Source organism: Ranitomeya imitator, chromosome 7, assembly GCF_032444005.1.
Source record: "Ranitomeya imitator isolate aRanImi1 chromosome 7, aRanImi1.pri, whole genome shotgun sequence".
In the NCBI taxonomy this organism is placed as follows: domain Eukaryota; kingdom Metazoa; phylum Chordata; class Amphibia; order Anura; family Dendrobatidae; genus Ranitomeya; species Ranitomeya imitator.
In genome coordinates, this window is record NC_091288.1 from 27,567,477 (window position 1) to 27,593,471 (window position 25,995).

At 39.1% G+C, this 25,995-nt stretch overlaps 1 protein-coding gene across 8 annotated transcripts in view; it reads left to right on the forward strand.

The window, feature by feature from the left end:
- The window catches only part of FMNL2 (formin like 2), a 228,497-nt gene that overhangs the window by 169,247 nt on the left and 33,255 nt on the right, over positions 1–25,995 (forward strand). For 4 of the 8 annotated variants that reach the window (XM_069732941.1, XM_069732945.1, XM_069732942.1 and 1 more), the window contains exons 10-19: positions 264–338; positions 5,256–5,366; positions 5,665–5,814; positions 8,573–8,674; positions 10,338–10,695; positions 10,895–11,101; positions 12,886–12,906; positions 13,348–13,472; positions 14,102–14,304; positions 19,306–19,540. In XM_069732941.1, the coding sequence (XP_069589042.1) occupies positions 264–338; positions 5,256–5,366; positions 5,665–5,814; positions 8,573–8,674; positions 10,338–10,695; positions 10,895–11,101; positions 12,886–12,906; positions 13,348–13,472; positions 14,102–14,304; positions 19,306–19,540 (1,587 nt within the window). The remainder of the gene's footprint in view (positions 1–263; positions 339–5,255; positions 5,367–5,664; positions 5,815–8,572; positions 8,675–10,337; positions 10,696–10,894; positions 11,102–12,885; positions 12,907–13,347; positions 13,473–14,101; positions 14,305–19,305; positions 19,541–25,995) is intronic. The other 4 variants (XM_069732948.1, XM_069732944.1, XM_069732946.1 and 1 more) reach the window with 1 other exon arrangement.

The window sequence follows — 25,995 nt, forward strand, 5'->3', positions numbered from 1 at the left end:
TTTTTTTGCACTGTGATTATTGCGCTTTACAAGCCAGGCTGGGGAATCAAAAGAAGAGCTGCAGAAGCTGTGTGAGGTAGGAGGGGGTTATCAGGGCTCCCGTCCAGCGGCCAGAAATTACCGACATGGCCGCTGGGCCGGGATCTACTCAACGGCATTTAAATCTGTAATCTCCCTAGATCTATTCCTCTATGGAAGCCCTGTTCTCCTTGCCCTTCTTCTTGCATTTTCTTTGGTCATTTCTTTTCTTTTTCCCCTTCCAGGTGTGTGGAGAGAAACAACGCTTCGAGAAGCTCATGGAACATTTCAGGAATGAAGACAACAATATAGATTTCATGGTAATGTTCTCATCCTCATTTCCATTAAATCATTTTGACGCAAACTCAAATGCTGGTATTTTCGGCTAAAAATCATTTTTGCAATTGGGTTTCAGTAAAAAAATGTGCCCAGTTTTCGTTTTTTTACAAGCTTTTTGTTTTCCCGCCTTTTCAACCTTGATGTTGACTGTGGTCATAAATCTGCAGAGAGGAGCTCAGAAAAAGACAGATAAGATTTGCGAGCTCCCCGGTCAGACTGTCAAAACGAACTCCCTGACGGATTCTCGGTGAACTCATTCTGCAGCCAGTAATAAACAAACAGCAACAAAGAGGCTATAAAAGGCAAATGGTGCTAGATTTTTAATGAAACCCTATTGCAAAAGATGATTTTTAGTCCAAAATACATGCATTTAAGTAAAAAATAAATTGTCCTCGAAGGTGGACATCCCCACCATTTTATTAGCTTAAAAAATGGGTCCATGGTAGTCCTAAAATAAAAAAACATTACTCACGTATCAGCCCCTCTGTACCTTTGTACCTCTCTGGCTGAGGCTACTTTCACACTTGCGTCGTTTTGGAGAAAAAACGCATCCTGCAAAGTTGCCCGCAGGATGCATTTTTCTCCATTGACTTGCATTAGCGACGCATTGCGACGTATGGCCACACGTCGCATCCGTCGTGCGACGAATGCGTCGTTTTTTTGGCGGACACGACACACAGGAAAGCGTTCAATGTAACGTTTTTTTGTGCGTCATGACCGCCATTTTCGACCGCGCATGCGCGGCCGAAACTCCACCCCCTCCTCCCCGCTCATCGCAATGGGCAGCGGATGCGTTGTAAAACTGCATCCGCTGCCCACGTTGTGCTACATTTAACACACTGTCCGTCGGTATGTCGGGCCGACGCATGACGACGGCCCCGTACCGACGCAAGTGTGAAAGTAGCCTGACCTTAAAAAATATGTCTGTTATTGGACAAAAATGAGGAAAGTGTGAGGCTGCAAGATTCCGGAATTACACCACACCATATTTGATTGCTGTCTTGTTACCCTTGAGATGCGTAATTTGCAAAAGGAACTGAAAAAATAAAAACAGGAGAAAAAGTTTAAAGGGGTTGTGTGGTCACAGTATATTGATGAGCTATCCTTCGTATAGGTCAGCAGTATGAGATCGGTGGGGGTGTGACACCCGGCACCTTCACTGATCGGCCGTTATTGGCTCCAGTTAATGTGTAGTGGATGCTGCCGGGTGCTGCAGAACAGCTGATCGGTGAGGGTGCCTGGTGCTAGTGACTATATATTGCAACCGGATAACTACTTTAAAGGGAACCTGTCACCCCCAAAATCGAAGATGAGCTAAGCCGACCGGCATCAGGGGCTTATCTACAGCATTCTGTAATGCATTCTGTAATGCTGTAGATAAGACCCCCATGTCACCTGAAAGAAGAGAAAAAGAGGTTAGATTATACTCACCCAGGGGTGGTCCCGCTGCGGTCCAGGTCTAGTGGGCGTTGCGGTCCGGTCCGGGGCCTCCCTTCTTCTTACGATGACGTCCTCTTCTTGTATTCACGCTGCGGCTCCGGCGCTGGCGTACTTATCTCCCTGTTGAGGGCCGAGCAAAGTACTGCAGTGCGCAGGCGTCGAGAAAGGTCAGAGAGGCCCAGCGCCTGCGCACTGCAGTACTTTGCTCTGCCCTCAACAGGGAGATAAGTACGCCAGCGCCAGAGCCACAGCATGAAGACAAGAAGAGGACGTCATCGTAAGAAGATGGGAGGCCCTGGACCGGACCGCGACGCCCATCGGATCGGACCGCCCCTAGGTGAGTATAATCTAACCTCTTTTTCTTATCCTTCAGGATACATCGGGGGCTTATCTACAGCATTCCAGAATGCATTACAGAATGCTGTAGATAAGCCCCTGATGCCGGTGGGCTTAGCTCATCTTCGATTTTGAGGGTGCCAGGTTCCCTTTAATATCTAACTCAAAATTTGACAACTGAATTTCTGTTAGTATTTTTAAGGGTGGCCATTACAGCTCCTAAAGAGGATGCGCCCTTTCTTCTCACAGACCCTCACTGGCAGATTATTTCCCATGTCCATGTAGTTATTGCTCTTTGCTACTACTGGGACACTACTGTCAGACCCATTGGATATGGGGATATCTTCGTCACCAACATTCCTGATTAAGCCTCACCTCAACCGGGTGACAAAAAAAATGGGTGTTCAAGTCACCCCTTAACCCAGCCCTTTTTCCCGCTTATATGTACCCTAACCACTTTTGACCTTCGAGGGAGTAATCTAATTTTCAACATCTATGGATTCGGCTTCCACATCTGGAACTTGCACCTATCTCCAGAATCTCCCTTGACACTCCTCTCATCTGGCAAAAGAATAGAGAGGTGGTCCGACATGTTGAGAGCCACAAAAACAGCATGCTTGCTGCTAACTTTCAAGTGGATGGAGAGATCCACGCACATGTATGGCCACTTTTCCATTCATTCTCCATTTAATATGCGGATGTCATCAGCCACTTAACTGGGCTGCGTTAGAGTCAAGGGAGCCTCATTCTGGCCATCAAAGTGGCTAACGCCTCTGGAACCCGCATCAATCATGTACCAATACATGGGTACCTAAGATATAACGTAGACTGATAGTTGCCCTTTTAAAGAGGATTTCTCACTCACCATCAATATGTATTATTTTTTTTACGTGATATAAATCCCATTGTTCTCCTGAATCCGATGATGTTTTTCTTTTACTCCTGCGCCTCTCCGTTCCTGAGATATAGCCCATTCTTCCCTGCATATACAGGAAATACAGTCTTGTTAGCCAATGGGGCGAGGTCTACAGAGAAGCACCAATGGCCATGCCCACTTGTATAACAGTAATAGATTTATACACAAGGAAGAAAAAGGACCATATCTCAGGAACGGAGAGGCGCAGGAACAAAAGAAAAACATCGCCGGATTCAGGAGAACAAGGGTAATTACACCAGGTAAAATTTACATATTCATGGCAAGTGACAGGTTCTTTTTAAAGGGGTTGACTTAGGGTTATAAAAGGGTTTGTCCTTCACCCCTTTGTAGTGCAACTCTTGTATTACAGTATTGTCATAGACAAGCGTTGCGCTGTTTATGTAAAAAAAAAAACGTTTTTTTCCTGAGCTTGGAAAATCCCTTTAAAAATGTCATCTTTCTCCTCTGAATATTGTTAGCTTTAGACTAGTGCTTCAGGCCTCCACCACCTGGTTGATGAAAAACAATAGATTAGGAATTAATGATACGTCTGCGAGGAATAGTCGTTAACGTCAAAAGAAGCCGTTACCTCGAGATGAACTTTACCGGTCCTGGATCTTATGAAGGAAGAAGCTAACAACCAAAAATGTTAAGGTCATCAGCACCATCAAGAAGGAACGTTCTGCCACATTATTCAGGAGGATGTGCGTCCCGCCAGTACTGTCCTCGGGTGACCTATGATAAAGGACGTGACATCTGTTTAACCCTTTAGGACCATGAATATGACATACACATTTCCAAGTCCTATTTTATTATCAGAATTCCATCTGAGTAGGGATGTAAACAGCCTGCAGGAAAATGTAGATTTCTACCATTTGACTACAAATCTGTCAGAAGATATAACCCCGTCTGTAATCTCTGCACGGTCTGCATCACTACTTAAAGGGATTATCCCATAATTAATGTTTGTCACGCTAATGCAATCTCTACTGATCCTAATCTCGGAATGTGGACATATTTGCTTTGTAGGGAACTATACACAGAGCTGATAGTCTCCCATTCACACACAATAGCATAAAGTTCTGTGTGACTGCAGTCACCACTAGGGGGAGCTGGCGAGATACAAATTAATATTGGGTTCAATGTATGGATCTGTAGACAGTGAAGTCAGAGGTGCTCATAGATTGGTATTCAACTCTTAAATTGGAGACTTATCAAGTCAAATGTGTCAAAATGCTGGCAAAGTTTGCACCAAAATAATGGCTTCCTTGACTTCTACCATAATTACGCCTTTAAACACCATTTTTGCCTTTTCCAACAAGCGTCTCAACTACTAAATTTTGGCTTTTAGTAGGAATTCATAAAACAATTTACGCCAGGAACCTTCCCCGTTAAAAGTTACAAATTTGTGTGAAACATGAACTTGTGCAAAAATGTAGCCACTTTTGGTGTTTTTTTTAAACCAGAACGTCTCATGATGTTTGATACTTTTTGGCTTTCCTTAAGATATTACACCTCTGTCTAAAAATGTTACTCCATTTTTTTTTTATGCCACTGACTTTAATTGAGTGAGTTTGTGACATTTTTTTAAAATTCAAAACCGTTGCAATTCGTGAATCTTCATTTGATTTGGCAAATCGCAGACACTTTTGGAAAATTGTCAAGAGGCGCCAAACTGCAAAAAAAAGGTTTTTTTTTTAAATTGCGGAAAAACGGCGCTTCAAAAATGTACAACTTTTTGATTCCAGAGGTTTGATACATGCCCCCCTTTGTACATTTCTATGGGCACACCTCTTAATAAATTTGGCGCATGGCTCCATTTGTAAAAACTGAGAAAGAAAACACCATTTCAGATCCTCTCTAAATTGACAGATTCCCCCTTCCCGTCTTATTTAAATGGATATTAATATTTTTTTCTCTGAAGAGGCAATTTGCATATTAATATACAAACCTCCACCTGGCGGTATGACATGGCCAATCTTAAAGGGACAGTGAGGATTTACTCTATGAATGGCAACACTCATAACGAGTAAAGTTAAAAATAATTCCAGGGTGGCACGAAGAGAAAAGTCGAAATTAAGTCCTGGGACAGGGGTGATGGGCGGGGAATCCATGGGAGTATTGTATGCACTAGGACGCTTTTCTGCACACTTTGCAGAATCTGTAATTAGTTAACCCCTTTAATGCTGTCTGTGGCTTCTTGCAGGTTGCCTGTATGCAGTTCATTAATATCGTAGTCCATTCGGTAGAAGACATGAATTTTAGAGTCCATCTTCAATTCGAGTTTACCAAATTAGCCTTGGATGAATACCTGGATGTAAGTATATTTAGTTCTAGGAAGAATTTACTTTTATGGCCGCTTGTTGTATTCAATGTGTTAAGTTTGTATCTGTTTGAACGACCAAGAAAAAAGCATAAATCAGGTTTGATTTCACCCTGTCGATCATTTGGTCCCCATGTAGGCCACTTATCCGCCGTCTCCCATTGCTAGTAGCATACATTAATGTGCTTGGTTATGGTGGAAGCAGATCGGTGTCCCTGGCAGCTATTGATTGTGTATAGTTATCACATAATAACCGGCTTTACTCCTAAGTTACATCTTTTTTCTTTTATAGAAACTGAAACACACGGAAAGTGACAAACTTCAGGTCCAGATTCAGGCTTATCTAGATAATGTGTTTGACGTGGGGGCTCTTCTGGAAGATGCAGAGACCAAGAACGCGGCGCTGGAAAGGGTTGAAGAACTGGAAGAAAACATCTCTCATGTAAGTAAAAGCTTGTGAGACGGCAGTATTGGACCCCGGGGTCACATTATTTGGCCATGAGAGTCGATAAAAGTTCAGTCTACCACTCAAGACCTTAAAGTAGCTAAAGACAATTTGTCACGGTCACGTATTACATTTGTTTCTCTACTTTGCAAGATATTTGCTCCTCTACTCATTTTCACCACCTTTTTAATTATTGGCTGTTAAAAGAAGTGTAGTAAGAAAAAAAGACTATTGCTCTGAGCTGATCTCTTGGTGTAGAGAAAACAAAAATATAATTACTATAATACTGCATCCTTTTGCCAGAAATATAACTTCTATAATGCTGCGCTCTATGCAGAAGATTATAGCCATAATATTATGCTGTCCTTTATGTAGAATCATATAACTACTATAATACTGCTCCTATGTAGAAGAATATAACTACTATAATACTGCTCCTATGTACAAGAATATAACTACTATAATACTTCCCCTATGTACAGGAATATAACTACTATAATACTGCCCCTATGTACAAGAATATAACTACTATAATACTGCTCCTATGTACAAGAATATAACTACTATAATACTGCTCCTATGTACAAGAATATAACTACTATAATACTGCTCCTATGTACAAGAATATAACTACTATAATACTTCACCCTATGTACAAGAATATAACTACTATAATACTGCCCTTATGTACAAGAATATAACTACTATAATACTGCTCCTATGTAGAAGAATATAACTACTATAATACTGCTCCTATGTACAAGAATATAACTACTATATTACTGCTCCTATGTACAGGAATATAACTACTATAATACTTCCCCTATGTACAAGAATATAACTACTATAATACTGCCCCTATGTACAAGAATATAACTACTATAATACTGCCCCTATGTACAAGAATATAACTACTATAATACTGCTCCTATGTACAAGAATATAACTGCTATAATACTGCCCCTATATACAAGAATATAACTACTATAATACTGCTCCTATGTACAAGAATATAACTACTATAATACTGCTCCTATGTACAAGAATATAACTACTATAATACTGCCCCTATGTACAAGAATATAACTACTATAATACTGCCCCTATGTACAAGAATATAACTACTATAATACTGCTCCTATGTAGAATCATATAACTACTATAATACTGCCCCTATGTACAAGAATATAACTACTATAATACTGCCCCTATGTACAAGAATATAACTACTATAATACTGCCCCTATGTACAAGAATATAACTACTATAATACTGCTCCTATGTAGAATCATATAACTACTATAATACTGCCCCTATGTACAAGAATATAACTACTATAATACTGCCCCTATGTACAAGAATATAACTACTATAATACTGCCCCTATGTACAGGAATATAAATACTATAATACTGCCCCTATGTACAAGAATATAACTACTATAATACTGCTCCTATGTACAGGAATATAAATACTATAATACTGCCCCTATGTACAAGAATATAACTACTATAATACTGCTCCTATGTACAATAATATAACTACTATAATACTGCTCCATATGTACAAGAAAATAACTACTATAATACTGCTCCTATGCACAGGAATATAACTACTATAATACTGCTCCTATGTACAGGAATATAACTACTATAATACTGCACCTATGCACAGGAATATAACTACTATAATACTGCTCCTATGTACAAGAATATAACTACTATAATACTGCTCCTATGTGCAGGCATATAACTACTATAATACTGCTCCTATGTACAAGAATATAACTACTATAATACTGCTCCTGTGTACAGAAATATAACTACTATAATACTGCTCCTATGTACAAGAATATAACTACTATAATACTGCTCCTATGTACAAGAATATAACTACTATAATGCTGCCTATATGCACAAGAATATAACTACTATAATACTGCTCCTATGTACAAGAATATAACTACTATAATACTTCACCCTATGTACAAGAATATAACTACTATAATACTGCTCCTATGTACAGGAATATAACTACTATAATACTGCTCCTATGTACAAGAATATAACTACTATAATACTGCTCCTATGTACAAGAATATAACTACTATAATACTGCTCTTATGTACAAGTATATAACTACTATAATACTGCCCTTATGTGCAAGAATATAACTACTATAATACTGTCCCTATGAACAACAATATAACTACTATAATACTTCACCCTATGTACAAGAATATAACTACTATAATACTGCCCCTATGTACAAGAATATAACTACTATAATACTGCTCCTATGAACAACAATATAACTACTATAATACTTCACCCTATGTACAAGAATATAACTACTATAATACTGCCCCTATGTACAAGAATATAACTACTATAATACTGCCCCTATGTACAAGAGTATAACTACTATAATACTGCTCCTATGTACAGGAATATAAATACTATAATACTGCCCCTATGTACAAGAATATAACTACTATAATACTGCCCCTATGTACAAGAGTATAACTACTATAATACTGCTCCTATGTACAGGAATATAACTACTATAATACTGCCTCTATGTACAGGAATATAACTACTATAATACTGATTTTTTTATTATTTGTCTAGAAAGTGCTTATGGCTGTGTTTGGTTCAGATATTCTGAGGGCCACTGAACTAAGCAGTGAAATAATCTTACATTCTAATGCCTTTACATATTTATTTTTGTAATTTTTTTTCTTCAATGTTCACAGCTTTCTGAAAAACTACTAGACACAGAAAATGAAGCTATGGGGAAAATTGTAGAACTGGAAAAACAGCTTATGCAAAGACATAAAGAACTGGAAGTTGCCCGGGTACGATTTTTATTGTCGATGTAATTCTTATATTGAAATAATTGCAACCATTGACACATAAGGAGCTGATATATACACTGCAGTCTGTACACTTACTGAAAACTAACCCGTACCTATATTGTAGTCATAACTGTGACGTGTCTGTTGTACCATGTACAATGCCTTGTGCTCTTTTCCTTTTTTGTCAAATTCTTCCCAATTCCACTAAGGGGCCACTATCGGCTTGTTCTTTAGACCTGGCACACCAATGGGAACCATGGGCCCCCAAAGTAACAGATAGGTCTTCAAACCTCTCCAGATGGGACCCCACAATAACAGATAGGTCCTCAAACTTCTCCAGAAGTTACCCCACAATAACAGATAGGTCCTCAAACCCCTCCAGATGGGACCCCACAATAACAGATAGGCCCTCGAACCTCTCCAGATGGGACCCCACAATAACAGATAGGCCCTCGAACCTCTCCAGATGGGACCCCACAATAACAGATACGTCCTCAAACCTCTCCAGATGGGACCCCACAATAACAGATAGGTCCTCAAACCTCTCCAGATGGGACCCCACAATAACAGATAGGTCCTCAAACCTCTCCAGATGGGACCCCAAAGAACAGACAGGTCCTCAAACCTCTCCAGATGGTACCCCACAATAACAGATAGGTCCTCAAACCTCTCCAGATGGGACCCCACAATAACAGATAGGTCCTCAAACCTCTCCAGATGAGCCCCAAAGAATAGACAGGTCCTCAAACCTCTCCAGATGGGACCCCACAGTAACAGATAGGTCCTCAAACCTCTCCAGATGGGACCCCTCTATTAAAGATGCGTCCTCAAACCTCTCCAGATGGGACCCCAAGGAACAGACAGGTCCTCAAACCTCTCCAGATGGGACCCTATAATAACAGATAGGTCCTCAAACCTCTCCAGATGGGACCCCAAGGAACAGACAGGTCCTCAAACCTCTCCAGATGGGACCCTATAATAATAGATAGGTCCTCAAACCTCTCCAGATGGGACCCCAAGGAACAGACAGGTCCTCAAACCTCTCCAGATGGGACCCTATAATAACAGATAGGTCCTCAAACCTCTCCAGATGGGACCCCAAAGAACAGACAGGTCCTCAAACCTCTCCAGATGGGACCCCACAATAACAGATCGGTCATCAAACCTCTCCAGATGGGACCCCACAATAACAGATGGGTCCTCAAACCTCTCCAGATGGGACCCCATAATAACAGATAGGTCCTCAAACCTCTCTAAATGGGACCCCACAAAAACATATAGGTCCTCAAACCTCTCCAGATGGGACCCCACAATAACAGATAGGCCCTCGAACCTCTCCAGATGGGACCCCACAATAATAGACTTAAGGTCTTCAAACATTAAAGTCAGCTGGACCTGCCCGTAATCTGACGGTCCACCGACCATTGAGAGTCCAGCCCGCAGTTGTGTAAGGCAATGTGAACTGAGCGTAAACTGGCCGTACATGTTAGACGGCTGTCAGCCAAATTATTTTTATGTCGATCGTCCAGCTGACAGCCATCTCGGCCATCTCTCCCAAAGGAGTCATATTATGCTCATTACAAGATTAATGTTAATACTTTGCATATCGGGAATTGTATTTTTCCACAGTTAACCCAAATTGGCTCTTTTTATTTATGCACAGGAAGTCTGTAAAGATGCAAACACCCAGGTGCACACTTTACGGAAGATGGTCAAGGAAAAAGAGGAGGCCATTCAGAGACAATCTACTCTCGAAAGAAAAATCCACGAGCTGGAGAAGCAGGGATCGCTTAAAATTCAAAAGAAAGGCGATGGGGACATTTCTATTACAGCACTGGTGGCATCAGGGGCTGTTGTGCCGTCAGGTACCGATGTATTGAGTGATTCATCATCGGCCATTGGTACTTCACAGTCAGGTTCTTCAGTTCCTGGCGGAGCTTTATCAAATGTATCAGGAATAGCCCTACCTTCAGCACCAACGCCGCCACCTCCACCACCTTTGCCCTCAGAGCCTGGATCGGGTAAGTGTTGTCATAGTCTTAGGTTGGTAAATATAAAATTAAAATGAAAAAATCTTAATTTGAGGTGAACATTTTAATTTTCCATAATGGAAGAACATGTGCATCGTCCATAACTTTTTTATTTTTTCACAGACATGCCTGTATGCACAAAATATTCCTGGAAAAACACCAAATACTTTTCATTTTCTGCTCATTTCAGTTGAAAATGGACCATCGCCATCTACAATGCCTCCTAGTCCACCGGCTCCACCTCCACCACCTCCTCCTCCACCACCTCCTCCACCAGCACCGCCTCTTCCAGGTCCAGCTTTGGACCCTCCTATACCTCCACCACCTCCTCCGCCAGGAGCTCCTCCTTTACCAGGATCTGCCTCACCCACAGTTATATTTAACTCAGGACTTGCAGGTAATAGACCATATTACACCTGTTATATATCTGAGGTGTTTTATTTCCTAGAGGTCTAGAATAACTGTAGGGGTTCATACCTGATGGTCTCTAAGATATGTTAAATCAGCTGAGTGGAGCTCATAAAAAACAGGTAAAAGGGTTAAAAATGCATACCATCATACCGAGCTATAGAAGGCAAACAGTGCAAAATGTTTAATCAAACCCAATTGAAAAAAAATTATTTTTTGCCCAAATGACATGCTTTTAAGTAAAACAATAAATAAAACAAAAACCCTTTAAGGTCTCAGAAAACCCCTCTAATTTTCTTGCGGACTCTACAAAAGTTCAAGAAACATTGAAAGCTCTCCGATAGTGGAGTGACAATTGGGACGTTTATGGGGGACTGCCATGGACCTAAACTAGGTCCATGGCGGTTCCCAATATTCCTATCAAAGGAGCTATATGAAAAACTTGGCAATATTGCACCTTACATGCTCAGCTCTGGTGTATTTGTCATCCCGGTTTATTGATTTCCTTACATTAAATTCCTTGCTGTTGAAAAATTCCACATAGTGAGATCCATATAATCTGCTGATATCTGTAGTGGGAGATTTCTGGTCTTTTTTTCCTTTAAAGTTGCCGCTGACTAATAAAGGCGAGTCATAGTCACTATCGGCTGCTTTATTCCCACGTGATTAGATTAGGTTATTTGCTGAGTGATTCGTTGTGCGGAGTGCAGGAAGTGCATGACTCAGCTCATTGCCTTATATCCCAGGTGATAACGCGCCCACGTCACATCCTCATTCTCAGGATACTTCTACACGTACTGTACTAACTGCTCACAGGTTTTTGGACACCATTAAACTATACATCTATGTTTACTTTTTTCTGAACATTATATATATATGGTACAGGAAGTGCAATATTCTGTAGAACACATCATTGTTTCTTTAAATTTAAAGGAAGTGTTCTATAACATTCCCTAGGCCAATACAGATTTTGTAAAATTCTGAAAAACCCCTTTAATTCTGCTCAGGGACCCAAACTTACTCAGGTGGGAGCTGTGAAGGTTCACTTGTTAAAAAAGGGCCCGATTATATAGATTCCCTTAGTTAATAATGTAGAAATTGATGGTACCTTTAGAATTGAGAGTCCTCAGTGGTTGAGAGTCCTCAGTGGTCAAAGTCTTTGCCTGATGAAGAGACCTGTGTAGTCTCGAAAGCTTGCAATTTGTTACCATCTTTTCATTTAGCCATTAAAAGGTATCAACCACAGAGGACTCTCAATTCTAAATATTTGTGTAGTCTGTGTAATGCATGGACATTCCGGGTCCTGCAGAAGAGTCACTCTTCGTAGCTCTCCGCTCTATGTGATACATGAGGGTCTTGGGTCCCCCCCCCCCACTCTATAATGAACGGTTTTCCCAAACCATGCTACCCCTCTTCCCCTTTATAACCCCTGCAGCAGTGTCTGTCCATTATGTATTAGTTACATTAGATTAGGAGATTAGTTTATGTTGATTGCTTCTAGATCTTAATCTTGGCTTCAGCGCCAACGACAGATTAATGTAATTTGGAAACCGTATATAGCTCCGGATATAGAAAAGTCCTAACAGCCAAGCGAAATCACGGCTAATTGGCTTACAAGACGTTTTACTCCGCGCCAGGGAATGGAAGTCTGCAAAAGTGTGTGACATACATAGTGTTCTATCTGCTGTTAACCCTTTGATGCACTGGTGGGCTATTATTAATATATAACCTGTGACACTAACCTCTCTCCTTGTTTTTACGCTTCCGCCAAAGACGGGCCGATCAAGCTATTCTGTAGGTTTCCCTCCTTCTCCTGTACTGTACTGATCCCCCATTGCACCTCTTTTCATAACAGTATTTCATTTCGTACTTTTTATTACATTTAAAGTAGCACCTCAGCAATTTTATTTTTTACATCTAATGTTTACTCCCTCCTATATATATATATATATATATATATATATATATATATATATATATATATATCAGCTGTGTAATTTGTTTCATCCCACCTCATTTAGCTTTACCCTTTTCCCACACTTTCATTTTGGGTAGTTGGGTCATGTGATCTCCAGTATTTTATTGGATAATTTTTAGACCTTTATTGTACAGAGCTACACCCATTGTGGTACCATTACACTTCTACCCATATTATTATGCCACTGTATGGACTGTACGTTTGTGTTACCGCGGATTGGAAAATAAGGGGGATCATTTCCACATTTTGATTTGCAGCTGTGAAGATTAAGAAGCCAATCAAGACGAAATTCAGGATGCCAGTATTCAACTGGGTAGCCTTAAAACCCAACCAGATCAATGGCACGGTCTTCAATGAAATTGATGATGAAAGGATATTGGAGGTAATAGATGACACTCATATTGTGTAAAGAGAGTTCATCTCATCTTGAATGGTCATAAACGTTGCATAAATCATTAGTACATATAAATATAAGAAACTTTGTAATTTATCTTATCAGATACTTATGCTTCTTTTTCCACTTATGAGTCTCTTATCCTCCCAAATTCCTCATTCACTCAGAAATACAACTAAAATCTGTCTTGGCCAGAACAAGATGGTCTGTCAGTTTTTTTGAGCTGGTTACTGAAGTCTGTAAAGATCAATGAAAGGATCACTCACTCAGAGCAGGATGCACAGCTACACTGCTCAGTACTGCTGAATAAAGTCACCTGTGCTGCTGCTTCTGTACATGTGTGGAATAGAGGCAGGGGAGCAAAAATCCATTATGTCTCTGTGTACTGTGTATGGGAGGCATCTTAGAAGTTGGTCTCCATCCTCCAGCTCAGAGACAACAACAAGTTATATAATGGCCAGAAACATTGTTATTCCAGCCTATTCTGAAGGTACGCTTTAACAGTTTACTGTATCTTAGTGGACAATATTTGCCTACTAGATGATGTCGTCCATCATCCATTAGTGTTGAATCTCTACTTGCAGACAATTAACAATGATTATGATTTCCCCTTTTAGGACATTAATGTAGATGAATTTGAAGAAATTTTTAAGACGAAAGCCCAAGGTCCAGCCATTGATGTCACTTCCAGCAAGCAAAAAGCGGCACCTAAAGGCTCCAGCAAGGTGACGTTACTAGAAGCAAACAGGGCCAAAAACCTCGCCATCACCCTGAGAAAAGCAGGAAAGACGGCGGAGGAGATCTGCCGAGCCATCCAGCAGTAAGTAGTGAATGTGGGGGGTGCACAAATACTGAAGCTTATAAGATTACTGCAGATCCTGTTATACAGTTTACCAAACTCACTGCTTTACACTATTTTACATGTTTCACTCACAAAAAAATTGGCCAGTGATCGATATTAAACACCTACTAAATATTAAACTGGTTTTATGACGAGGTGCACTTGAAATATAAACTATAGGCGTCGGTTTTACGGGAACCTGGTATTACACCTTACTTCTAATGTGGACTCTGAAGTTCGACCACGTGGCTGTGACCTGCAGCATTGTCACAGTGACCTCTTTATGGCCCCCCCTTGTGACATATATAACTGTACTCAGTAATGTAGCTTCACAAAACGAACAGGTCACTGCCTCCAACAAGATCAACTCTGTCCTCTTCTGCTGCTGTTATAATTTCTATCCTACCCACTCAGTGACACTGCCCTTTGCCACATGCAGCTCATTCCTCATTACCATGATAATATGATTAGACAGGTCATTGCCTCCTACAGGATCAACACACTACTCTCCTGCTGCTGTTTATAGCTCCTATTATCAGTCCCTTCATATAATGACCCCACTATTTATGGCAACATAAATGGGCAGGTCACTGTCTCTCACGGGATCAACATACTGCTCTCCTGCTGCCTGCATCACTTCCGTTTTCTATCCACATCCATTCAGTGATGATTTCTTTTATCACGTGTCCCTTCCGGACGTGTCATTTACATGTTGATACAGTGGACAGGTCACTGCTGCTGACAAGATCAACACTCTCTGCTCCTGCTGCTGTGATTATCCGATTGGTTACATAATGACTATAGACATGTTCATTCAGACATGCAGAATTCTTTACTATCTCTGCCATATACAGATCTCCTGAGATTGAAGATGTTAAACTATGGGCACATGACATGATAACTAATGAACGATCCTAACATTTAGAAGCCCGCATTATTGCAGTCCTCCAAAATGTTCTTAAGTCTCCGACCACTGATCGATTTTTTTTTTTTTCTCAATTGGATCTTCGCTGTTCCCGTGGAGTCATCTGGCCAACTACACAGACCGGCTGGCGGCACGATACAACCGCTAATCGGTAAACTTTCACTTGTCAATGGTCGTTTGACTGCCTAAAGCAGGTCACTAGGTCACTCAGCGAGCAGAGGCTGTCATAATACTCGGCAGCGCAAGTCCTGTTTACACAGGATGATGCACTGCCGAGAACGATGCGCAAAAGATCGTTTACCCTGATGAGTGTTTTACTCCTTCATTTGGTGATTGACAACCTGTTTACACCATTGTTTTTGGCAATGCTCGTTCACGCTAAATTCCCCGTTAATAACTGCTAGAGAACTGTGGGAGCGGCTTATCATCCCTGATAACAAAACGATCAGGCATATTGACATCCAAATGTCCAATCCTTATCTTTCCCAATTATCTGCCGCTATCCAGTCCCTCAAAAATCTGCAGCTTAGGCGCACGTTAATCTAAGAAGTATAACCATCTTGCCATAAATACGGTATGTATTTTTTTTACCTTGTGTAAATGCCGCTATTCTCCTGAATCTGGCAGTGTTTTTTTTTGTTCCTGCTCCTCTCCATTCATAGGATATGGTCCCCTCTTCCCTGTAGGCAAATCTGCTCTTATTAGTGAAAGGGATGTGACCCTCAAGAAGACGACCACAAAGAAAAGTTAGGCTATGTGCACACGTTGCGGATTTTGCTGCGGATCCGCAGGGGTTTTGACGCTGCGGATTCACAGCTGTTTTCCCTGAGTTTACAGTACCATGTAAACATGTGGAAAACAAAATCCACAGTGCGCATGCTGCGGAAAAAACGCGCGGAAATGTAGCGTTGTTTATTCCACAGCATGTCAATTCTTTGTGCGGATTCCACAGCGGTTTACACCTGCTCCATAACAGGAATCTGCAGGTGGAATCCTCACAAAAGCCGCAAAAAAAACGTGGTATATCTGCGGTAATTCCGCAGGTTATCCGCAGTGCGGTTTACCTGCGGATTTACCAAAATCAGTCTGGAAAAATCCGCAGGACTTTCCGCAACGTGTGCACGTAGCCTTTAGGACCACACCCACTTGAAAACAACACTAGATTAGTATACAGGCAAAAGGGATCCATATCTCAAGAATAGGAAGGCGCTGGAACAAAATAAAAACATTGCCGGATTCAGAAGAATAGCAGCATTTAGACCAGGTAATAAAAATGTACATATTTGTGGCAAGTGACAAGTACTCTTTAAAGCGAACCTGTCAACAGAATTTTTCTAAGTAAACTACAGACATTGTCAGGTTGGCAGTATTATACTGATTAAAATGATACCTGGGGTGAAGAAATCTGTCTTGTGGTTCTTGTGTAATCAGTGTTAGATGTTTTCAGCTAATGATATGCCTGGACTGTATGATAATGATATGATATGCCTCGGGGGCAGACTGTGGTCAGGTCTTTTCCTTGGTTTCTCTGGCTTAGAGCAGGAAGATAAGACTCTGCCCCGGACTACGGGCATCTCATTAACTGAAAACTTCTAACACTGATTACACAAGAACCACAAGATGGATTTCTTCACCCCAGGTATAATTTTAATCAGTATAATAGCGACAACCTGACAGTGTCTGTAGTTTACTTAGCAGAATCCTGCTGACAGGTTCGCTTTAAGTCCAGCCATTGTATAAATGCAACTGAAAAAAAAAGAACACACGGAATAGCAAGACAGGCTGGGACTTACTATCCATGAGCAAAACTTTCTTATGTGTGGTCTAGACAGCTAAGTGAGTGATGATTATTTCCCTCCACTCGGCATCCAGATAACACAAATGCAGATGAAGTGAAGCGTTTCCTTTGCTGTTCTGAAATCAATAATCGCGTCTCCGTGCGCTCTCCCATCAATATCCACAGACGGTTGTGCACCGCGGAGACGTTGGCCCTGTCCAGCTCCTTCCAGACTTTTTTAAGAAAAATCCTCAGTTCTGCCTTTTGTTTATCGTCTGCGTTTTCCTTTGTTTCAGCCATACAATGGAAGGTGATAGATTTGGAGGTGATAGTTTTGGAAATAGCATAATTAATCTGTGGTAGAATAGCTCCATAATATGCCATTCATTGGACGGTGCCAGTATAAACACTTGTGTACTGGTTACACTGGATTACATTGTGCAATACACATGATTTTGGTGGGAACTGACGCTCCTTAAAGAGACCAGCTGTGTATGGAGTCCTGTTGGGAATGCTCCATGGGAAAAACATGCAAATTAGCTCTCTCCTGGAAGTCTTCCCCATGATTATGGAGCCTACTGAAACAGACTAAGGGACCTTTTTTAAATGCTTAGGAAGCCTTTGCAGGTGTTTTTTTTTGTTAATTATTCTAATTTACTGAGATGATGACTTTTGGGTTTTCATTGGCTGTAAGCATAATCATCAACATTAACAGAAATAAACACGTGAAATAGATCAGTCTGTTTGTAATGACTCTATATAATATATGAGTTTCACTTTTTGTATTGAAGAACTGAAATAAATTAACTTTTTGATGATATTCTAATATTGTGAGAAGCACTCGTATTGGATCATTTTCCTCTTAGAAAATGAAAAGCAAATTTCTTATTTGTTTGATTTGGTTCTTTATCTACATTTAGGATTTGTATGAAAATCTGATGTAGTTTTAGGTAAAATTTAGGCAAGAACTTGGAAAATTCTGAAGAGTTCACAAAACTTTCAAAAAAAAAAAACACTGTCTAAAAGTTTGAATCCTCCTCCTTGACAAGTTAAAAAAAAATAATGAAATAAAAAAAATTAAAACAAAAAATATATTTTGTATATAAATGACTGAAAACTTAAAATTAATAAATTAATGGTAAAAAAAAATCAAAAAATCAAAATTAAAATGGCTGTTTTTCTGGTCACCGCAACTCCCCCAAGCATTCCATAAAAAGTAACCATGTTGTCACATGAACACCAAAACGTTATCAATAAAAATGTCATCTAGCAACGCCGCTCCATCAGTGGAAAAATAACAGAAGTTACGGCTCTAATAAAATAAAGGATATAGGAGAAAAAAACTTGGATTTTTTTCACGCTGCTTATAACTGGAAATGAGGATCCACAGCCAGGAACCATAAGGGTTTTTCTAGTCGACGCGTTTCGAAGTACTCACACTTCTTCCTCAGGGTATAACCAATAACTAATAAAATGACTCAGATCAAAAAAAAATTGGGGCTGGAGAAATTCAGAATTTTTTTAACCACTAAAATAAAAATAAAAAACTAGTAGTTTTGTATCGTCATAATCGCTCTGAACTAGACAAGCGTGTTGCTAACTAAAAAAAGCAAATGAAAAATTCTGCAGAATTGTGTTTTCTTTATTTTTCACCATTTTACCCCATTTGGAATTTGTTTCCATTTTTCAGTTTTTATATGTTAAAGCTATGGTGTTGTTTAAAACTTCAACTAGTCCTGCCAAAAACGAGCCCTCGTACGGCTATGTAAGGCTTTTGTAAGAAGGGGAGCAGAAAATGAAAGCGAAAAAAAAAGAAAAATCACCCAGTCATGAAGAGAGATGTTCTAGCTGGCACTCTCCATCAGACTAGGTGCAGGTTCACTCCGTAGATCGCCTCTTACTACACCCCTGAGTGTAGCTGGCACAGACCTCCTGCTTGGAGGCAGACATTCTTTTTTTACAGTGGACCAATTCCTACAGTCAACTTGTACTTAAAATTGTGGTCGTATAGTTAGTAATTTATAGAGGACCTCTCAGTCCAGTCATTACCATGGAATAACAATTCTGGTTTCTTTTCTTAGAATTATGCATTGTTCTGTTCCTCTAGTGTTCCTCCTGGGTGGTACCAGTCAGGGGTGTGTCCCTGCCCACTCGCACCCTACCCAATAAGTGCTGTAAATGTCACAATGTGTAGAGTTCATTTATGCAAATCTTTGAGGAGGCTCCTTGGTGAGGTATGATATTACTGGCCGATTTATGTCATCATCTGTTCTTTTAGATTTGACCTGAAAACGTTACCTGTGGACTTTGTGGAGTGTCTGATGAGGTTCATGCCCACAGAGGCCGAAGTGAAGGTCTTTCGGCAGTACGAGCGAGAGAAGAAGCCCCTGGAGAACTTATCAGATGAAGATCGCTTTATGATGCAGTTCAGCAAGATCGAGAGGCTGATGCAGAAGATGACCATCATGGCTTTTATCGGGAACTTCAATGAGAGCATTCAGATGCTGACGCCGGTGAGCACGCAATTTGTGTTCACCATAAAGTAGTGTAAGACCGTGTAGGCAGTGTGGGGTAACCTCATCACATTCTAGGATGGCGACAACCTGGAGGAACCAGTGATATGTGCACTTGGGCAAATCATCAAGATCCACTGTTGGCAGCTCCCTTTGAATTGCACGTTACATGACAAGCCTAAGGTGTCAAACAATGTCTACACAAACCAAGACATCATCGGGCTACGTGCCGGACTTCCAGCTTCAGGTGTTCATTTACCTCGCACCACCTCCCTCAAATGCTTCATGGAGCATAGCAAGACGGCAATGGAGGCAGGAATGGAGGTCTGCCTAGTCAGTGATGAGTTCCGCTTTTGTCCTGTATGCAACGATAGCCAGAGATTGGTCTGGAGATCACGAGGGCAACACCATGAAGAGACCTTCATGAGGGAATGTCACATCAGTCCTACTTCCAGGATTATTATGTAGGTTGGCATAATGTTTGGTAGCCGGACCCCTTTAAGTCTTTATTTCAGGTACACTAACAGCTTAGGGCTGCATTGATTTGGATGAGAAATGGCAATTTCTCTAAAGTGTCCCAAGAAATGTCTTTCAACGCGATGCCATGCCGCATGTTCCTCGTACTACTATAAGCAGCCGATGTGGCCTAAAGGTGCTACCATGGCTGCGGCCTATCTTGACTTGTCTCCCATAGAACACATCTGGGAAGTCATTGGTCGGTGATTACACATGAGCTGCCAGAAGCGGATCTTGATGATTTGCCAAGTACATTCAGCACGACAGAACCTTCCTCAGACAACCGATAATAACCTCCGTGACAGCAGCCAAGGCTGTAAGTGCGGGGATATCTGTATGTGGTGCTCATACTCCAGACTTAATCAATAGAGATGTATTGAAGATCATATGCAGATCATCAGCATGTCTCTATTCTCCATCCTGAGATTTCCAGAATTCTACAAATTTTCCTTCTTGGTGCTGCAATTTCAATGTTGAGGAGAGTACATATACATATAAACTGTACAGATTAAATCTGTTTATATTTACAATGTGTATACGAATAAATGTATCTGCATGTATGTACATATATAAATGTGACTGTGCATGATTATGTGTCAAAATGTGATTGTATGTGTGTGTATATATGTCTACAGTATATACCGTACACTCTGTGTATGAGATTGTGTGTGCAGGTAATGAAGGTGTATGTCTATTGTTGTGTGTGTATATATGCATCACTCCCATTCATACACACACTTATAGGTGTGTGTGTGTGTGTGTGTGTGTATATATATATACAGTATATATACATATATATATATATATATATATATATATATATAGTGTGTGAATGTGTTTGTGTGTACATTTGTTTTAATTAAATTATATTAATGTGTGAAAGTGTGTAAGTATAAGATTGTGTGTACTGTATAAGTCAATGAACTTTTTGTCTGTGTGAATGGTGCTGTGTATGTAAATATAGGAATGTAATTGACTGTCTTTACTGTGTGTATGAACGGGACTGTGGGTGTGTATCTTGGAATGGGATTATGTGTATGTTTAGATGTGTTTGTAAGTATGAGTTTCTGCGCTTGTATGAATGTATGTACAGTATATGTATAGAGTGTGTGTACATGTCTATGAATGTGTATGTATAGAGTGTGTGTACATGTCTATGAATGTGTGTATATGTATAGAGTGTGTGTACATGTCTATGAATGTGTATGTATAGAGTGTGTGTACATGTCTATGAATGTGTGTATATGTATAGAGTGTGTACATGTCTATGAATGTGTATGTATAGAGTGTGTGTACATGTCTATGAATGTGTGTATATGTATAGTGTGTACATGTCTATGAATGTGTGTATATGTATAGTGTGTACATGTCTATGAATGTGTGTATATGTATAGAGTGTGTGTACATGTCTATGAATGTGTGTATATGTATAGTGTGTACATGTCTATGAATGTGTGTATATGTATAGAGTGTATGTACATGTCTATGAATGTGTGTATATGTATAGAGTGTGTGTACATGTCTATGAATGTGTGTATATGTATAGTGTGTACATGTCTATGAATGTGTGTATATCTATAGTGTGTACATGTCTATGAATGTGTGTATGTATAGAGTGTGTGTACATGTCTGTGAATGTGTGTATATGTATAGAGTGTATGTACATGTCTATGAATGTATGTATATGTATAGTGTGTACATGTCTATGAATGTGTGTATATGTATAGAGTGTGTGTACATGTCTATGAATGTGTGTATATGTATAGTGTGTACATGTCTATGAATGTGTGTATATGTATAGTGTGTACAAGTCTATGAATGTGTGTATATGTATAGAGTGTATGTACATGTCTATGAATGTGTGTATATGTATAGTGTGTACATGTCTATGAATGTGTGTATATGTATAGTGTGTACATGTCTATGAATGTGTGTATATGTATAGTGTGTGTACATGTCTATGAATGTGTGTATATGTATAGTGTGTGTACATGTCTATGAATGTGTGTATATGTATAGTGTGTGCATGTCTATGAATGTGTGTATATGTATAGTGTGTGTACATGTCTATGAATGTGTGTATATGTATAGTGTGTACATGTCTGTGAATGTGTGTGTATGTATAGTGTGTACATGTCTATGAATGTGTGTGTATGTATAGTGTGTACATGTCTATGAATGTGTGTGTATGTATAGAGTGTGTGTACATGTCTATGAATGTGTGTGTGTATGTATAGAGTGTGTGTACATGTCTATGAATGTGTGTATATGTATAGAGTGTGTGTACATGTCTATGAATGTGTGTATATGTATAGAGTGTGTACATGTCTATGAATGTGTGTGTATGTATAGAGTGTGTACATGTCTATGAATGTGTGTATATGTATAGAGTGTGTACATGTCTATGAATGTGTGTGTATGTATAGAGTGTGTGTACATGTCTATGAATGTGTGTATGTATAGAGTGTGTACATGTCTATGAATGTGTGTATATGTATAGAGTGTGTGTACATGTCTATGAATGTGTGTATATGTATAGAGTGTGTGTACATGTCTATGAATGTGTGTATATGTATAGTGTGTATATGTCTATGAATGTGTGTATATGTATAGTGTGTACATGTCTATGAATGTGTGTATATGTATAGTGTGTACATGTCTATGAATGTGTGTATGTATAGAGTGTGTGTACATGTCTATGAATGTGTGTATATGTATAGTGTGTACATGTCTATGAATGTGTGTGTATGTATAGTGTGTACATGTCTATGAATGTGTGTATATGTATAGAGTGTGTGTACATGTCTATGAATGTGTGTATGTATAGAGTGTGTGTACATGTCTGTGAATGTGTGTGTATGTATAGAGTGTGTGTACATGTCTATGAATGTGTGTATATGTATAGTGTGTACATGTCTATGAATGTGTGTATGTATAGTGTGTACATGTCTGAATGTGTGTATATGTATAGTGTGTACATGTCTATGAATGTGTGTATATGTATAGAGTGTGTACAAGTCTATGAATGTGTGTATATGTATAGTGTGTGTACATGTCTATGAATGTGTGTGTATGTATAGTGTGTACATGTCTATGAATGTGTGTGTATGTATAGAGTGTGTGTACATGTCTATGAATGTGTGTGTATGTATAGAGTGTGTGTACATGTCTATGAATGTGTGTATGTATAGAGTGTGTGTACATGTCTATGAATGTGTGTATATGTATAGAGTGTGTGTACATGTCTATGAATGTGTGTGTGTATGTATAGAGTGTGTACATGTCTATGAATGTGTGTATATGTATAGAGTGTGTGTACATGTCTATGAATGTGTGTATATGTATAGAGTGTGTGTATATGTCTATGAATGTGTGTATATGTATAGAGTGTGTACATGTCTATGAATGTGAGTATATGTATAGAGTGTGTGTACATGTCTATGAATGTGTGTATATGTATAGTGTGTATATGTCTATGAATGTGTGTACATGTCTATGAATGTGTATGTATAGAGTGTGTGTACATGTCTATGAATGTATGTATATGTATAGAGTGTGTACATGTCTATGAATGTGTGTGTATGTATAGAGTGTGTGTACATGTCTATGAATGTGTGTATATGTATAGTGTGTACATGTCTATGAATGTGTGTATGTATAATGTGTACATGTCTATGAATGTGTGTATATGTATAGTGTGTACATGTCTATGAATGTGTGTATGTATAGTGTGTACATGTCTATGAATGTGTGTGTATGTATAGTGTGTGTACATGTCTATGAATGTGTGTATATGTATAGTGTGTACATGTCTATGAATGTGTGTATATGTATAGACTGTGTGTACATGTCTATGAATGTGTGTATATGTATAGAGTGTGTGTACATGTCTATGAATGTGTGTATATGTATAGTGTGTACATGTCTATGAATGTGTGTATATGTATAGTGTGTACAAGTCTATGAATGTGTGTATATGTATAGAGTGTATGTACATGTCTATGAATGTGTGTATATGTATAGTGTGTACATGTCTATGAATGTGTATATGTATAGTGTGTACATGTCTATGAATGTGTGTATATGTATAGAGTGTGTACATGTCTATGAATGTGTGTATATGTATAGTGTGTGTACATGTCTATGAATGTGTGTATATGTATAGTGTGTACATGTCTATGAATGTGTGTATATGTATAGTGTGTGTACATGTCTATGAATGTGTGTATATGTATAGTGTGTACATGTCTGTGAATGTGTGTGTATGTATAGTGTGTACATGTCTATGAATGTGTGTATATGTATAGAGTGTGTGTACATGTCTATGAATGTGTGTATGTACAGAGTGTGTGTACATGTCTGTGAATGTGTGTGTATGTATAGAGTGTGTACATGTCTATGAATGTGTGTATATGCATAGTGTGTACATGTCTATGAATGTGTGTGTATGTATAATGTGTACATGTCTATGAATGTGTGTATATGTATAGAGTGTGTGTACATGTCTATGAATGTGTGTATATGTATAGTGTGTACATGTCTATGAATGTGTGTATATCTATAGTGTGTACAAGTCTATGAATGTGTGTATATGTATAGAGTGTATGTACATGTCTATGAATGTGTGTATATATTTTTCAAACTGAGTGTTTTTGGTTTTACCATTCTCTTTTGTGTCTTCAGGTTTCTTGGTGGTGTGTGAACATGTTCTTACAGACTTGTTCACTGTGCAAGTAGCCCATGTGTTCCTGTTTCCAAGTGTGTACATGTCTATGAATGTGTGTATATGTATAGTGTGTACAAGTCTATGAATGTGTGTATATGTATAGAGTGTATGTACATGTCTATGAATGTGTGTATATGTATAGTGTGTACATGTCTATGAATGTGTGTATATGTATAGACTGTGTGTACATGTCTATGAATGTGTGTATATGTATAGTGTGTACATGTCTATGAATGTGTGTATATGTATAGTGTGTACAAGTCTATGAATGTGTGTATATGTATAGAGTGTATGTACATGTCTATGAATGTGTGTATATGTATAGTGTGTACATGTCTATGAATGTGTGTATATGTATAGTGTGTGTACATGTCTATGAATGTGTGTATATGTATAGTGTGTGTACATGTCTATGAATGTGTGTATATGTATAGTGTGTGTACATGTCTATGAATGTGTGTATATGTATAGTGTGTGTACATGTCTATGAATGTGTGTATATGTATAGTGTGTACATGTCTATGAATGTGTGTATATGTATAGTGTGTGTACATGTCTATGAATGTGTGTATATGTATAGTGTGTACATGTCTGTGAATGTGTGTGTATGTATAGTGTGCACATGTCTATGAATGTGTGTATATGTATAGAGTGTGTGTACATGTCTATGAATGTGTGTGTATGTATAGTGTGTACATGTCTATGAATGTGTGTATATGTATAGAGTGTGTGTACATGTCTATGAATGTGTGTATGTATAGAGTGTGTGTACATATCTGTGAATGTGTGTGTATGTATAGAGTGTGTGTACATGTCTATGAATGTGTGTATATGCATAGTGTGTACATGTCTATGAATGTGTGTGTATGTATAGTGTGTACATGTCTATGAATGTGTGTATATGTATAGAGTGTGTGTACATGTCTATGAATGTGTGTATATGTATAGTGTGTACATGTCTATGAATGTGTGTATATGTATAGTGTGTACAAGTCTATGAATGTATATATATGTATAGAGTGTATGTACATGTCTATGAATGTGTGTATATGTATAGTGTGTACATGTCTATGAATGTGTGTATATGTATAGTGTGTACATGTCTATGAATGTGTGTATATGTATAGTGTGTGTACATGTCTATGAATGTGTGTATATGTATAGTGTGTGTACATGTCTATGAATGTGTTTATATGTATAGTGTGTACATGTC